We start from the raw sequence: 16823 nt of genomic DNA, 5'->3' as shown, positions 1-16823 counted from the left end.
TGGATTTACAGAAGAACCTGCGCAGCTGCACAGCAGCATTAGAGTGAAGTTTCTTCCCTCATGGGAAATCTTTTACTCAATACAGATACTGGCTTGCAGAGAGCACACAAAGCAGCAAAGCTTCACTTTGGTCTGCGGTAAGAGCTCATATAACCTGCTGCCACTTGTCATTATAACCAGTGACGCTGGCTAAAAATGAGAAACTGCTACCTAAGTGCTTTGTACACTGCTCTTTGCTGAAGATTAAGAAAGTTCAAGTCGGAGCTTAGTGAATCTGGACATCAGAAGTCCTGCACCCAATTAACCTTTTACATTCACACACCCTAATTTTCATTTGCATATAAAACACAAGTTTCAACAGCACAAGGTTTCATATGTTACCTTCAAGGATTTTCAACTTACACATCATCTCTTCTCTCCCATGCCTTCAGAATCCATGATGGAGTGAGGATGGGTGTCCCCAGACACACTGCCAGCTGAGAGATGAGGCACAGTAAGACATAGTAAAGAGGGAGGACACAAAACACAATGAGTAATATGCAGCCAAGAGATGAGGTAGACGGAGGGAGACATAATAACACAAAAGAGGGCATGACATTTATCTCTGCACAAATTTATAACTATAAAACCATCAAATAGTTCCACTGTCAGTGCTCACAGTACAACAATCTCCCCAGGCTGTTTTCATTACTCCTGATCGACTTGTCACTCAGAATAACAGTTTTCACTTCAGACACAAAAAAATATGAGATGCTCAGTGTTTCAACCCCCCCCCTTCCCATTTTTTTAAGTTAGCATCACACTTTCAAATACAAAACAGCCTTGAGTTCCTTAAGTTCCAACTGCATTTTGTCTTGTTCTGAACGCACCACAAGACTTTGAAGAGGAAAAAGAAAAGGTGGTGAGGTGAAAAGAATTTAAGGCAATAACTGAGAAGAGGGGGCAGACTTCCACAAGATTATCTGGAGGAAGAGGGGAGGCGGTGAGGTGAAAAAAAGTGAAGGTAGTAACTGAGGGGGGGAAGAGAGAAAGAAAACAAAAATAATATTAAGAAGAGAAAAGACAGATAAGTGTCAATCTCTTCACCTATCCATCCCTTTGTCTCTGTGTATCCCTATGAAGGGGGCCATGTATTGAACTCAGTTTTAAAAGTATCCAACTGGGATTTAAATTAGCACTTTCTGACATTAGACAGAGACACTTCAAGCTAGGGTGAGAGGAACCTCACATGATTTCTTGCTCATTTGGTTTATTCAACCAGAGAGGGGGAAAAAGTGCAATACAACCAGATGAGGAGACGAGTAAAATAAAAACCCAGATAAAAAAAAGAAAGAACTCACTGGGTTTGTAATCGCAACTTTCTAAACATGACAAAGTGTTGCTTCCCTATTGTTTTGCTGTATTTTGAGTTGGTAAAGTTTCAGGTTTGATTTTCATTTTGGTTCCTTCATTTCATTTCCTTCACATTGATCCGTTTTAAGTTACAGCACACGTTTCTGTGTCAGCACTATTTTGATGGATTGTTGAGGGCAGTGAATTTTGGGGAGTGCTGCCATTATTCTTTTTGCGTCAACCCACCACCAATGAGTGAATACCGCAGAAACACTACAGAAGTAAAACATTTATTTTGTTATTTTCTGTTCTTTCGTTCTGCCAGTCTCCTCAGTAAAAGCCAAATGTACTGAATAAAAATGGCAGATACAATATCAATGTTTCGCACAAACACACGTCAGGATAAATGAATAATGATGACAAAAGAGAAAGAAATTATTCCACTAATTTCATAAAATATTGGACTATTTGTATTCAGCAGTTCTGTACATTAGGCTTAGGGGAATAAATATCAAATATTGATGATTTATTCATGATATTTCTGTTTTCCATACAAAAGCATATCATCATTGAGGTGATCTTAACATGTTTTAATGTATATTTAAGGTCTTTTTGCCTTTATTTCTTAATTTGTCTAATTGTTTCTGAAGTTTTAACAATTTAAATATATAGACATGATGTATTTCTTAAAAACTAGGATATAAGTTGTATATAAAAAGGTTTTAATATAGATTTACATTTTTAACAATATCGCTCAGCCCTACTGCAGTGCTATTAATGTCAAATAAAGACTGAGTAGAAAGAGTGCATGCTCAGAGTAAACAAACTAACAAACAAAAAAGTAAAAAGAGTAAATGTACCCTGTATTTCTCCCCATGAGTGGAGTAGGCGATGAGATGAGTGACCTTGGTGCTGAAGTCTTTCCGGATGGTCCCACCCATGTGATGAACCAAGTTCACCAAGTTCTTCTACATGGATAACAAAAATACCACACACAAAGTTAGCACAGAAAGGGGAAAATAAATATCACGTTGGAATATGCAACGCTGGTTACGAGAGACAAAGCCGTTTCTGACTCTTAGTGTGTTTTCTGCAAACCAGCAAACCCTCATCCTGTCGTCAAGGTAAACTACTTGATGAGCCACAGAAAGCAGTCCACTGCACTTTATGTACTAAATTAAACACCATGTCAGTGCAACTGGAATTATGTTCCCCAAAAGAGTAGTGTGTGGTTTAGAAAAGTAAGTTATATTACAACACGGACCTTTCTACAAAGAAGGATTAAGAACAAAATACCAAGTTATCATCCCGCCATTAAAAAGTTAAAGTTGAATAATGGTAAGTTAATATACTCACCACTTCCTCTTTGTTCCTGAAGCCAGTGAAACACAGTGACAGGTTAAGCATGGTGGTGGAATAGAGAGGGCGACATGAAAACTGTAGAGGCTGTGGGGAAAAGAAAAGCAAAATTCAGTGCAAAAAAAATAAAAATAATAATGTCCGAGCATTGCAGCGGCCAACCAAGATTTGTCCCAATGGCTAATCCAACTATTCTGTTGTGTAATTCCATAAAGGAGCATATATGACAGACAAGTAACATTTAACAAGCAAAGACATGTCATTCAAAAGGAAATTAGGGAAGGGAAGGGAAATGTGAAGTCTGCCATAGCAAGTAAAATATTTATATACCACGTTGGCAAGGTAATATCTCCATTGTTATTTACGTTTCATTACTATCATGGTGGTTTTTTTTGTTTGTTTTTTTTTTACAGTGCACACAGAGAACGGACAGCTAGTGGACTGTGAGGAGATATTTGCTGAATTTGACAACAAAGTGTATTGGAATAGAAATGCCTACTATACCTTTAATTGCATACAGATTACATTACAATTTCTGTGAATCTAGTGTGGGACAGATATATGCCCCGGATCCTTTAGTTGAAATAAATATGTTGCGAGTCATTGACTTACTTCTTCCTTTGCAGCACAGTGCAGCACAACAGGAGCCCCAACAATGCGGCTGTCGCGTTTGTAGAGGTAGCTGTAGTCAGGAGAATCAAAGTCTGCGAGGACAAACACTGTCTCAAAGTCAGGGTTCTCTTCGTCTCCAAACTCCTGGACGTTATCTGTCGTTATGCACGGGGTGTTGATGTCCTGAAGAGGAAGAAACACAATACGGAGTAATGCAACATGCACAATTAATCTGCAAATTATCAAAGAGAGGTTTGTTAACCTTGTTAGTGAGGCTGTTGGTAATTTATAAGTTAATTTCATTATAAGTACATTTTCTCGGGAATAAGTAAAAACTACAAACAAAAAAGAGCTCGGTGTTAGTTCTGATGTTTTCATAGGATTGTTGTCAATAAGAAAAATATGGAATCACTATCCTTTCATGGTCTTCAAAACAATTTTAAGACCAAATATTTGTATTGTTTTAATGACCTACTTCCCCACTGAAGTGTAAGCCAGGAAATACTTTGCATCACAAGAAACAGTAGCCATACCATGACTGACTCAAATTAGACAATTAGCTGCCAGTAAGATGTCTTTAAACAATTTCAATGGAGATTTTCATTGTTATTTAGTGAAATATTTACTTCCAGTCAATGTGCCAAGGTTAATACTGCAGACATCTTCAATCCATCAAGAAAAATAGTCGTAGTGTGCAGTACACAATCATTCGCACATACCGTAGCTGCAATCATATTCTCTCTCTCTCTCTCTCTGTGTACCATGCAGCAAAAGAAAAATTGCTCAGTGCTGCATGAAAACAATCAGTTCTGCCCTCTCAGATGAGTAAATGTGTTACTCTGAATCAGAGTAGAGTTGTTTGAATCAGTGGCTTTGATACCAGGAAGCAAAAATTAGATCACAAACTAGCTGTTGGGCTGCTTATGGGCAGAGCTGGCAGTTCAAGAGAGGTAAAATTACCCGCTATACCAGTAAACCTGCCCATAAAACAAACTACCTCAGAGAAATTTGTTCCAGTAGGTGACACAGGACAAAGGTAGAAGCAGTAATGAGGCATCGGCGGAGTGACACACACACAGAGTTAGAAACCACATTTGTTATTAAACTGTTAGGATCCACATTGCTTTGGACAACTGTGTTAGAGGAATAGTGTAACATTTAGGAAAACACACTTCTTTGCTTTCTTTCTAAAGAGGAGATGAGTAGGTCTGTGTCTTAAATTCAGAGCTGGAGTCAGGACATATATACCCCAGCTTAGTGTAAAGAACTGACACAGGGGGGAATAGCTCATCTGGCTCTGTCAACGGTTCAAAAACACACCATATCTACAGCTCAAGACTGCACGCATTATATCTTGTTTGTGAGTCTACAGCCATTCTAGAGGCTCTGTGAGGTTGCACTTAGGCACTTCAACCCATCCAGTCAATCTTGAAATATTTCACTCGACAAGTGGAACTTTAATGTCGGGGGATCACTTATTGTAAGTTAGTAAGATTCATCCTCTGGGAACAATTAGTGTCCGCATTAAAATTCATGACAATCCACCCCATCATTGTTGAGATACTTCAGTCTGAAACAAGGTTGGGCACCGACCCACCCAAACTTTAGCATAGCTAAAAATGAAAACTTGTGGGCCCAAGGGTTGTTAAAAGCAGAGACTATTTTTGGTGAAGGAGAATGCACAAAATCGAAGCGTTTTGATATTACAGTGAAGTTGCCAGTTTTTTCTGAGACTAAAACCTCAAGAACTGTGTCTTGCAACGCAAACTTTAGCTGGGAACACTGAATGAAAGGAATGCATTTTTGTTTGTCTACAACTAGTTCAAACACACAACAACTCTAACATTATAAAAAAAAAATAAAAAAAATTTGAATGTATAAAAACAAGCAAGATATGATGTGTAAATTATTAAGCTTTAGAGGTGTTGTACGTAACAGACTAAGGGAGGCTGGCTGTTTCATCCGCTTCCAGTGCTGCAAAGTTAAGCTAACCACATCCTGACTCTAGCTCTGTAAAGACATGAGATTGTTATTGAGCTTCTCATCTCATTCTCAGAAAGAAAGCAAGTTTACATATTTCACAAAGTATTAAACCATTTCTTTAAGAGGAGATTACACTCAAAAACCAAAGCTTCTTAGATGAATTGCATCACACTTCACGTCCTTTCTAATTAAATCGTTTGTGTGCAAATAGCTTTTCATGGGACTGCTTGCAACTCTAACCTTGGTATTAACAGCTTGAAATTGGCTTTTTTTTAAATGCCATGATGCTAAGTAGAAAGCCTTTCAAATGACTTTTAATATTACTCCTCAGTCTAGAAAGTTGCATTGACATTTGAGTGCAAATCTCTGTTAAAGTGTGATCCAGATATCAAGCATCACATCAATTATATTTAAATATTCACCCACAAATCAATTCACCATCAGTGAGTTGGCCATGCACAATGATTAAGTGAGTGCCCACTGTGAATTAAGACTCATGCAGCACTTCCCAAAGTTCCCATCAAAGTGTCAGACAGTCAAACAGAGAGGCAGACACTGTACTGTACCATATTGACTATAGATTTTATCATCATTTTCTCCTCGCTTCCCGCCTCGCCTTCTCTTATCTTTACCACTGGTACCTCCATTACTCTGATGGCCTGTAAAAACCAACCAGCAGGAAGTGGATGTTAAACACTGGCATTTGAAAGAAGGATAGCAGAACAAAAAGAGAGGAGGAGGAACAGAAGATTGAGAGAGAATAAGAAACAAAGACAGAGTAAAAGAGAATGCCAGAGACAAATTCATACAAAATAATCTCACATAAGGACAGAAGGAGAATGGCTGGGTTTGGAAATGAAGGAAGGAGGAGGTGAGGAAGAGATGGGTGGGGCCTGTGTCCTTGCAAAGTCTAAAGACAGTGACTTCAAACAACTATCAGGCTCCAGAGGGGGTAGGCTGGGGAGGAGAAGAAGTTTCCGTTAAAAATTAATATAAAAGTTCAAAGCCGTCGGGAAGGAGGAGAGGAGGAAAAGAACAGGACAAAAAGGGAAGGGGACGTGAAGAATTGGTGGGGGGGGGCCTTTTTTTCTGTGGGTTGACTGAGCAACGCCAGTGGGCGGTCAGGCAGACAATCGGGAGCGCTCTGATGGAGCTGTCGGCAGATGTCTTTGGATGTGGCTGCGCTGCAGATTGGCAGGGAGAAATAGATGATTTAAGCAGGAAGCTTTCAGAAGTGACAGGACTCAGGAGACCTGGAAAGGAAGTCGTTCTAACAGCACTTAGTCTGCCGCCACACCTCCAAATCACCTTCACACGGTGCTACTCAAAGACACAAAATCAGATGCTGCTTACTGTGGCAGACACAAACACACACCGATGGACACGTAAACATCCCCGCGAAAAACTTTACACATTTTGACAAAAAATGTTATGCTGCAGATTTCAACAGCCTTATGAGCTTATGAGCTTATTGTTAAAAGGAAATATAAAATCAACCCACGGTTTTCTTGGTTCTGTACTGTTTCAATTAAAAGGTCTCAAATTGAAGAAAGTGAGATTAGTGAGATGTCTTTTTTGATTATAAAGCAGGTCTAGGTTCTATATAAATACAGTGAAAGTATCAAAGCATTCAGTCCACAGACAAAATGCACACAGCCCGTGTTCAAAAACTGTGTCTCAAAATGAGCCGTCAGGACTTTGTGATGTTACAACAAAACGCTCACCACCCTCAGCTACGCCCCCAGCACAGCCCACCTGGACCCAGTGTCCAACCCTGCAAGATTTGTTTTTTCCAAGTGTTTACCTGGAATCCTCTGATTGGCCGACTGACGTATTGTTGCTAGAGGTCCAGGGAGAAGCTCAAAAGTGCAGTAAGTCCACTTGCATTTTGTGAGTCCAAAAGGGTTGGTGGTTTGATCCCAGGGTCCTCCTGTCCATATGACTAACTGTCCTTGAGCAAAACACTGAACCCCATGTCACACGCAGTGGGCAGGCCAGATTTTGACTCACATTTTGATACTTTCACACTATCTATATAGCACCTAGCTTTATAATCAAAAGGACAAATAAATAAATCACTTTCTACAATATAGGTCCTTTAAGCAAATGCAAACACTTGTCAAGCTAGGTAGTGAGCTCACAATTTAGGCTGAAATTATAGTCAGGAAGGGGAGAATGACTGGATCTATTGACACACCAGCCACAGCTAGCAGCTGTTGAAAAAGAAATCACAAGTCACCCATGTCTATGCAGAAGCTACACTTAAATACTTTAGGTTGTGAAAGCTCTGCAGGCTGCCAAATATCTCAGACTTGAGGCAGCAAAAAATGACTTAACAACTTAAATGCAGCTATAATGTCTGTGTGAAATTATTTAAATTGGAAAATTTAAAGAAGTTCAATAGTCACTGGTTACATCATTAATACCAATGAGTAGTGAACAGTTAATTTGAAAACAATAAAGATTTTAAATTAATCTCTACTTTAAATTAGGGCTATAACTGATCATTTTCATTATCAATTAATCTACAAAACATTTTCTTGATTTATGCTTTGGTCTATAAAACATCCGGAGGTGCCGTAATCAAACGCAGGGGTTGACTTAAGTATTTTCCGTCACTGACTGAATTTTTTTTTACGATAATGGAAAAATCGGAAGATCAATCCATCATTTTGAAAGATTAGGGGGGAAAAAAGGCGTGATCATCACTAAAACTTAATGTATTCATTTATTTGTTTATTCACTTCAAATATTGTGGCTGCCTGGGTGAACATTCTTCTTCTGATAAGAATGTAGTGCTAAGAAGCAAGTTGTATTGTATAGATGCAGCCAATAGGAATAATGCTTTTTTTGTTTGTTTTTTTTTTGTTTTTTTTTTATCTATGACACTCGAAGGAAATCATTCAAGAATATAGGATGGGCACACCATTCAACACAGATGAAATTATGCTTTTAAAATACAATATACCAACCAGTCAGTGGCACCCATCTATCAATAAATCAAATTCAATACAAGCATGCATATTTTTACCGTCATTAATATTTGTATTTTCATTAGTCATTAACTGACATCAATGAGGGATTTTCATGTCCCTAATACATCCTAATTCAGATGTATTTCCCACCTGAGACAATCTGGGAGAAACACTGAACACTCAAATTACAGGGAAATTCAACAGTAAATAATGGCAGAAACTTCTCATCTACTGACAGTTATAACCCAAAAGTACTGTCCGGCAGAACACACTTTCCATGTCCTACTTATCAAATCGAGAATAGCAGCGACATTGAGTCAGATTGTGGAGGCCTGCCTCCTTAATAGAAACCAGTGAACCACAGTGTACCTTCGGGGTTAACAGAGGATTGATGTACCTGTAGTGCTTTGACCAGCGCTCCATTTCTGCACGCTTCTCCCACGAGAACAACCCTCGTCTCCACTTTTGGCAGCATATCTGAGGAAGCAACAAGGACAGAATGAAAAAGAAGTAAAAAGGGAAAGAGGAATGAGATACACACCCACACTCAAAGAAGAATTGATAAAATGTCGGATAAAGGAGCAGGTCATCTCTGGGAGGTGATGCAAGTTTTCTCATTTTGACTGACAACCAGGGTACCTGTCAGTAGAGGTCGACCGTGTATTTTTGAAGGCTGAGATAATAACAATAGCGAGCAGCAAAAAAGCCAATAGTCGATTCATTGGAAGAGAAAACACCGAAATTGTAAGTAAAGTAACAGTTGAATAGTTTCTTTTCCTCCCCGTCTGCCTGCATCGTATCCTGGACAAAGAGCTGATATTGCTACATTACACATTTGAGAGATAACTTTTGTGGAGAGAAAATCTGAAAAAGTCAGATATGACATGAATGCCACTGGTCAGCCTCGCTGTTAAAAAAAAAAAAAAAAAAAAAAAAAACTGTTTCAACGTTCAGCTGCAGGACTGCAATGGTTAAGCCCACATTTTCCAATCCTGTAGTCAGAATAATGCGTTTTTCATGGAGGGGAAAGTTTTCACAAAGTAAGACTGCCACTTCATGGGGATTATTATCAGGAGTTAATCACACAGATATTTTGAGTAAAAGTGGCCCTAAAATAATCAGATATGGCCATTGGCCCATATTTTCATAGTTTAACCAAGCACACCTATAGCATGCATATAATTTATGTTTTATATAAGGTTCATTTTCATTTAAATATAAATTATCTCAGTTACACAATGACATTAACTTGACTTTGTGAATGGGGCCTTTTTGTAAAAAAGTGATGTGTGTTCTCCTATGACCGATGTAGCCAGTGCAGCCATCTACAGACTAACAAAACTGAAACAAACTAAACTAAAAGGACAAAGAGGTTGAAAACTATTTCAACAAAAACTTCACATTGTAACTTTCACAAAGGTAGGATTTGACCACACAGCAGCTGACACAAAAGAGCTTCCAACTTTCTCTCTGAGTGATCATTTTACAAATAAATATAGCCAAAATCACAGCATCAGCCGTTGTCTTTAACCTATTTGTATGGTGCTTTTATTTGACAATGTCGTGGTTATAGAATCAGGATTTTAGAAGCAGCAGAGCAGCCGCTTGGAAGTGACAGCTGGTTAACATGTAGTATTAATGGGCTGCCTTTCAGTCACTCTTTCATTCTTGTTCTGTTGTCTGACAACAGAAACCGAAAATCATAAATGAGAACAGCTTTATTGGGAATTAAGTTATATCAAAATAGTGTACTCGTGAGCACACAGTGTACGAGAGAAGCAAACAGATAAAGAGCTGAAACCAGCTGACACTTGGCAGAATGCAAATAGCCTACAACACGGTACAGCCATATACTATGTTTGGAACCTAGTCTTGTTTCAGGTTTTAGTGCATCGTTTTTCCACAGCATTTTGGAATCTGTAGAATTGCTGTGTTTGTCATTCTGATAAAGTAATAGCTTTTTGGCTTGCACACAGGAAAATCCTGATTTAACACTCTAGTGGGTATTAACTACACTGAAACTGAAGGTCACATATGGTGTTTATGCATATATGCATTTTTTAACAACAGCAGCAGTTTGGGAATTAAGAGATTAGAGAGATTTAGAGAAAGGAGAAGGAAGGAGAGAACAAAAAACAGTGACCTCTGCAGACTGACCTTCCCCATCTTCACATGCCATGCCCAGGAATACATGGTCCTTGGTGGTTTCAGCAATCCTTGAATCATAGACCGAAGAATCCACCAACAGACTCCGAGCTGTCCCTAAAGTCACTATGCTGCTGTCAGCCATGGCAGGAACCTAAGGAGGCACCAAACTGTCCAAACTATCAAAAGTTACAGGGAATGAATAGAGAGCAACACAGAGGGAGAACACAGTAAGGCAGAGAGAGGAGGGAGAAAGTATAGCACCAAGGAAGAAAAGAAGAAGGGTGACAACTGTCAAACTAAAAGCAAGAGACAACACTTGGCATGACTTCAAACACAAATACTGCCTGAGTCTGACAATTCAACTGGAGAAAAAGCAACACATTTATGAACTTTGATAACTTTGGTAAAACTAGGCAAGGTGGATAAATTTATATTCTGAAACTTTCATTTTGTTAGGTTGCTTACATAACAGCCAAAAAACAGCCGCTGCCAGACTGAATGAAAAGTAGTTGGCATCGGAAATTAGTTGCGTTATGCACAATAAATCTCAGTGTTGACAAAAAAAAAAAAAAACACAGTAATATCAATGGTTTTGGCTAAGGAGGGCAAAAAGTATCGAGGTAAACAAGTCAATGAAGCAACGAATGGGCACTTTTTCCAGACTAAACTGGAAACAAACTAATTAAGTTAGACAATTTATGGATGTGAATTAACGTTACTTTTCCGTCTCATATATTCTCCTATGCTTCGTATAATGTAAAACACAAACTCATTAGGCCAACAGAACTAGCTTACTCCCCTTTAACGCTAGGCCAGTTAACGTTAGCTGCTTTCACCATGACACCAGATTCCCTGTACCAAACATTACCAGAGCTTAACTAACGTTAAGTGCTTGGTATGGTGAGAAAAAGGAAACTCAAAGTAGACCAAACTTACCGACTGTTTTGGTAGCTAGTACTAAAAACAACAAAAACAAAATAATAACAGGAAATGGAGCTATCAAAGCTCAACTGGCTGCTGAACCAGTTAAATTCAGTAAGGTCTCTGGCTAACTTAGCTAGCTACCGAGCTAGTAAGATAACAACACAACGAAGAATTCCCGGTAATTCCTCTTCGGTCCAAACTTTTCAAAGATTATGTAACATGTCTCCGTTAAATCTCAAGTCTGGTATCAATGCATGTTGCCCTTTATACGTGAAAAAAGTCCAAATTCTCGAAATGTGTCTGCTTTAGTTTGATGATAGCTAACAACTTCATAATAGCACCGAGGAGGTCTCAGCCTGCTGTTAGAGCTCAATTCAAAAAAGCAAGGAAAACAAGGGACTGCGCGCTGATTGGTCAAAGTGACAGAGCGTCAGCGTCAGCGGCTTCCGTCCGGCGAGGCCATTGATTGGTCCGTTCATTCAAATCTCGATGCCTAGACTTTAGACTTTCAGGTACCGTCGGAAAATGTTATAATTTTCCAAAACATAAATAATAATAATAATATTAAAACATTCTACGCATTCACAAAGGAGGATATTTTAAGCTTCATTCACTTCATGTACATTGCGTACATTACGACTTTTAGACCTACCTAGAGTCTAATATGATAAGTGAAAAGTAAGTTATACTCTTTATTCTGCTGCTGCAGTGATTTTTTCCCCTTAACAGTAAAAGCAACATTTACCAGATCTAGTTCTAGTTCTAGTATATTCTCTGCAGCAAAAACACCTGACCTGAATAGGCTTGGGAAGTGGCTTTTAGAAATACTGAAGTCACATGGTATAATTCACAAGGAGTAAATGAAAACAACAAAGATATATACAACCTGGGTTTAGACTACTTTAGAGAGAACAAATGTTATATGCTAGATAGTTCCACCTCTCAGACTAAAGGGGAGATGAAGAGCGCATTTCCAAGGGGGTTTTGTTTGAAAGAGTAAAGTAGGATTCTAATAGGCCCGGAGCTCTGTGAACTGGCTTTTGATTCCCCAGGATTGACAAAACTGTGAAACAGGTGTGTTCAGCACACACACTGAATTCCTCTCAGGTAGACAACAACTCCTTTGTTTTAGTTTAGGCACATACAGTGCACACGCAAACAAAACCCACCCTTCATACTACTACATGCACAGTCCAACTATTTCCCCCGGAATTTTTTTCATTTTGTAATATTTGTTAGTATAGGGACAAGCATATAGCATGAACCAGTGCCATATACCACAGCGTTCATATCTTAAACTAGTTTGCAATGCCTGTCGTTACTAATCTGGAATGTTGGATCATGTGTCCCTACTCGAGAGGACCCTGCATTTACCATGGTGATTTCTTTATTCACGTTCCACTTTACTGTTGTTTTCACACATATGCATGCCATGCATACAAGTAAACTAAAGTACATGCGCACAACGGTAATAAGTGAAATAAAACAAAATAATTGTGAACTAAAACTAATAACTGTGAGGTAAAAATTAGTATAACACATACAAACACCATACAACAGCCTACTCTAATAGGGCATGGCTCAACACTGTGACAAACACTCAAGCAACAGCCTGGCTCATTAGCAGCTGCTTCAGTTGTAAATAAGGGGCAACAAGATATTTGTTGTAAACCTAACTGTAACTAAATGATTGGTAGCTTATGCTGCACAGTGCAGTGGATTATCAGGTACAGAGGGTTAAAGTGATGCATAAAGTCAGTTACTGTGCATGTGGTGGATGCAGGCCTATTGTATTGTCTGTGGGGAGGATTGAGTTGGCCTAGGTGTGCAAGCTGTTGAGGATCTTCACAGTTTAAGGGAACAAGCTGTTGCAAAGCCTGGTAGAGGAGGCCCTGAAGCTTCGGTACCTCCCTCCTGCCGGATGGTAGGAGGGCGAAGAGTCTGTGGATGGGGTTCGCCACAATGCTGAGAGCTTTGTGGATGAAACTGTGCTTCACAGGTGTCTTTTATGGAGAGAAGTACTGATGATCTTTTCTGCTGTTTTCACTGTCCATTGTAAAGTCTCACACACATAGACGTTGAAGCTCCCCAGTTCCAGACTATGATGCAGTTGGTCAAGATACTTTCAATGGTGCCTCTGTAGAATGCAGTGAGGCTGGGTGGAGGACGGCTCACTTTCTTCAGGCAACGGAGGAAGTGGAGACGCTGCTTTCTTGGAAAGTGCTGTCACATGTGAGGTCCAGGCCTGTCCTCTGTTTCAACCACAAACATGTGCAACTGAGGGGACAAGACGAAATGACTTTGAACCTAATTTAATCTTAACACTTAGACCAAATCAGAGTCCTAAGCTACTGCAGCTGCACTGATGATGCAACAACTGGCTGGAGTTTGGAGAATGGACTTCATCTTTCTGTGCTTGTGAAGGAACTGGATTCATCAAAAGAAATATAACAAACTGTCATATTGCACAAACACACACAAAGCATTTAGAGACATACACAATGATGCAATCAGACAGACACAAAGTTAAAAAGACAAACAGACACACACAAAGTGGCCCTTTGGGAAGAAGGATGTGGTCTGGAGGATAGTGAAGACGTATACTTCCAACAGTTCCTTTGCTTTTCTTCTTCTACATTGACTTTTGTTGTGAAATCCTTAGTATGCACGTCGTATTCCTTGGGCTGTCGGACAGCTCCCCCAGTCATCTTATTGACACATGCAGACACAATCTCTGTCTGTCTTTCTGCATTCAGCCCTCAGGAGGTTGACTGTGCGGAACAAAGCTTTGTCAAGACCATATCCTCCGTCTATCCAGGTCTGTCCTCTCTACACTTCCTCAAACCTTTATATTTCCAGCTCATTCCTCTGCTCTTTGATGCTCAGTCACCAAACACACACAAATATGAATAGACACAAAGGTAGAGGGAGACCACACGCTCTTGAGATATAAGCAGGCCACCGTACGGATATAAATGCAGCCAGGTAAAACTGTTTTACCAACTCCTTCTTTTTCTGAGTAGTTGTATGCCACTTTTGAGGATGTTCTTAGGGTGTAAAGTTATAGTACACACCAAAGTAAGAAAACTAATTTACAAAATACCTATTTCAGAATGAGCATGTGTCTCTCATAACTTCCATCTTCTAATTGTTGCATCTGCATCAGCTCAGGGTAATTTTGGACATATAAAATGTGAAAGTGAGTGAAATTTGCTCATGTTTCAGAAATCACAGGTTATTGACAAAGAAACAAAAGGAAATGTATCAATGATCAGTAAAATGTTGTGATAATGATCAGTGCTAATGTCACTTTCATGACAAAAGAGTGATGATAGGTCAAGCCTTGATCAGTATTGCATGTAAAGGAGGCTACAGAGTATGGGTTTTATTTTTGTATCTCTAGTTTCTACAACTGAATTAGATGATACCAGAAACACAAACAGATTGACAAATTGAAAACAAAGCCACGGGTTAGTTAAATTTATTTGGAAATGAAAGTAAAATTATTATAACAATAAAATTATTACCTAAACTATTTACAGGTCAACCTGGTTGAACATTGACCTAGTTGCGTACAGTTTTCCTGCACAAAGTGGGACTAATAGTAACATTTCGAGTTTGACATCTTACTTTCAGTGTTACTGCCAAATGAAAAGGTTTAGATCATCTGACCAAAGTGTTGGACAGATTATTTCATACTGGACATATTCATGAAAACAAAAGCCAGAAAACAAGTTGTAATAAACCACAGTTTTTAGAAGACTTGTGACATAAAGCATGATGGTTACCACATGTATCCTACCCTACCTCACAATTGTGATGATTGTTGATCGCTAAGCATTGCCCCCAACACCACCCCTCTGCCCCGCTTTCCCTGCCAACATGAACACAGTGTCAGACTAAATAATAAAGTGAAATGAAATGGCAATTCTGTATTTGATTATTGGGCCATATAAACTTTTTAATCCTACACACAAAGATTCAGGCAGGTGGGTGAAAAATGGTGCTTACATTATGACCGGTTGTCTATGCATACACATTGTTAAAAAGCAAGTACATTTGGAGCCTAAAATGTTCCAAAGAGAATACACTGTCTATATTTTTATTTACATTAAACAGATTTAGATTTTTTTTCTATGTCTGGAAACAATACAGACACTTTTAAGATATTGTCATCTATTCTATATTTATATTCTTCTATCCAAAGCAGCAGTTTTTTCATAACTCTCACACGTAATTATTCATCCATAAAAACTGAACCTTCAAGAGTTATCGCCCAAATGCATCTTGTTTAGATGTTGTTGATTCAGGGGATGCTCCAATTAACTGTATGCAAAGCTCCCTGGCCTTGTGTCTCTTCAACATGTCTGCATAAAGTTTTTAACTCATACAGTATACTGGGTGCAGCTGCCACTTCATATTGCAGTACACCTCCTATATCTCACCATAGTATCATAGTACTCCTTTCTTCCATTTGTACTAATAAAGTCTATTTACAGTACAAATCGAATGATATTGCAAATGACTGCAATGCCGTGTTGAATATATACTGCATCTGGAGTGAAAGTTGGGTGCATCTTTGTTAACAGCATCAGTCTGCAGAAGAGGCAGCAGACAGTGTCGTGACCTCCAAATATAAAGTCTACAATCAGTGGATCAGTCCAAGCAGGTGGAAGTAGTGATTAACTGCAAAACGAGGGAAGGCACTTAATGACCACTGAAAGGCACTAAAAGTTTCTTGCTAAGAGTTTACTTTTAAGATCTGTTCTGAACTGCCAGGAGAGAGGCTGTCAAAGATTTCATACACGAAACACAGTAAAATATCGAATCTACATACAAGGTAATTGTACATAGCATCAAACATCATCTACATCTTGGCGCTGTGATTTTATTTTCCATTTGGCCAGGCAAATTTTCATCCAGTGATGTGTAACACTTTAGTTTCCAAGCAAGTTTACTGCCAGTAAGTAAGGTCATTAACTTAGTCATTTATGTGGCCAAGGCTGAGATCATTTGTACAATTCATCTCTGTCCTGAATGTCTAAAATGAATTTATACCTGTTAAATAAATGTGGATTATGAAACACAGGCAACAAGTTGTAATAGGTGCCTCTGTTTCAGACTCACCTAAATTGTCAAGATGTCTTGCTATAATGGCCCATAGGTGCAAATTTGTGTGTCTAAGTTAAATTGGAGACAAAGGATTAACCGAGCTGCACAGTGCTGGGCTGTAAGATCATTTTTGGCATAGTGGCCACACACAGTATTGCAGTATTGTTCATGTAGGAGACACAGCGCTGATCGTACAGTAGTATCACTGCTCTATACAGGGTACGAACAGTTCCCGCCCTAAGAATCATACACTTACATGGATTTGCAGATAGAGCTCATGAGGGCGGCAGTTATCTAGTTTTGATTGAACTCCTGCTTTAAATGTTTGTGATTTGCTCAGAAACCTTTTTCTCTCGCTCATCTCGAGGTCAGTATGTG

The 16823-nt window shown here is 39.0% G+C and overlaps 1 protein-coding gene across 4 annotated transcripts in view; it reads right to left on the bottom strand.

The window, feature by feature from the left end:
* ect2 (epithelial cell transforming 2) overlaps window positions 1-11682 on the bottom strand; it is a 43364-nt gene extending 31682 nt beyond the window's left edge. For 2 of the 4 annotated variants that reach the window (XM_022759244.1, XM_022759242.1), the window contains exons 1-8: window positions 11346-11682; window positions 10419-10585; window positions 8659-8738; window positions 5853-5945; window positions 3304-3486; window positions 2689-2778; window positions 2193-2300; window positions 403-476 (exon numbers count right to left, since the gene is read on the bottom strand). In XM_022759244.1, coding sequence (XP_022614965.1) covers window positions 403-476; window positions 2193-2300; window positions 2689-2778; window positions 3304-3486; window positions 5853-5945; window positions 8659-8738; window positions 10419-10551 — 761 coding nt within the window. In that variant the 5' untranslated portion in view covers window positions 10552-10585; window positions 11346-11682. The remainder of the gene's footprint in view (window positions 1-402; window positions 477-2192; window positions 2301-2688; window positions 2779-3303; window positions 3487-5852; window positions 5946-8658; window positions 8739-10418; window positions 10586-11345) is intronic. The other 2 variants (XM_022759245.1, XM_022759243.1) reach the window with 1 other exon arrangement.
* Between the last annotated feature and the right edge of the window lie 5141 nt (window positions 11683-16823).

Source organism: Seriola dumerili, unplaced genomic scaffold, assembly GCF_002260705.1.
Source record: "Seriola dumerili isolate Sdu_G_001 unplaced genomic scaffold, Sdu_1.0 BDQW01000321.1, whole genome shotgun sequence".
In the NCBI taxonomy this organism is placed as follows: Eukaryota; Metazoa; Chordata; class Actinopteri; order Carangiformes; family Carangidae; genus Seriola; species Seriola dumerili.
Note: the sequence above shows the minus strand (reverse complement) of the source record. Positions and strands in the feature narration are given on the sequence as shown.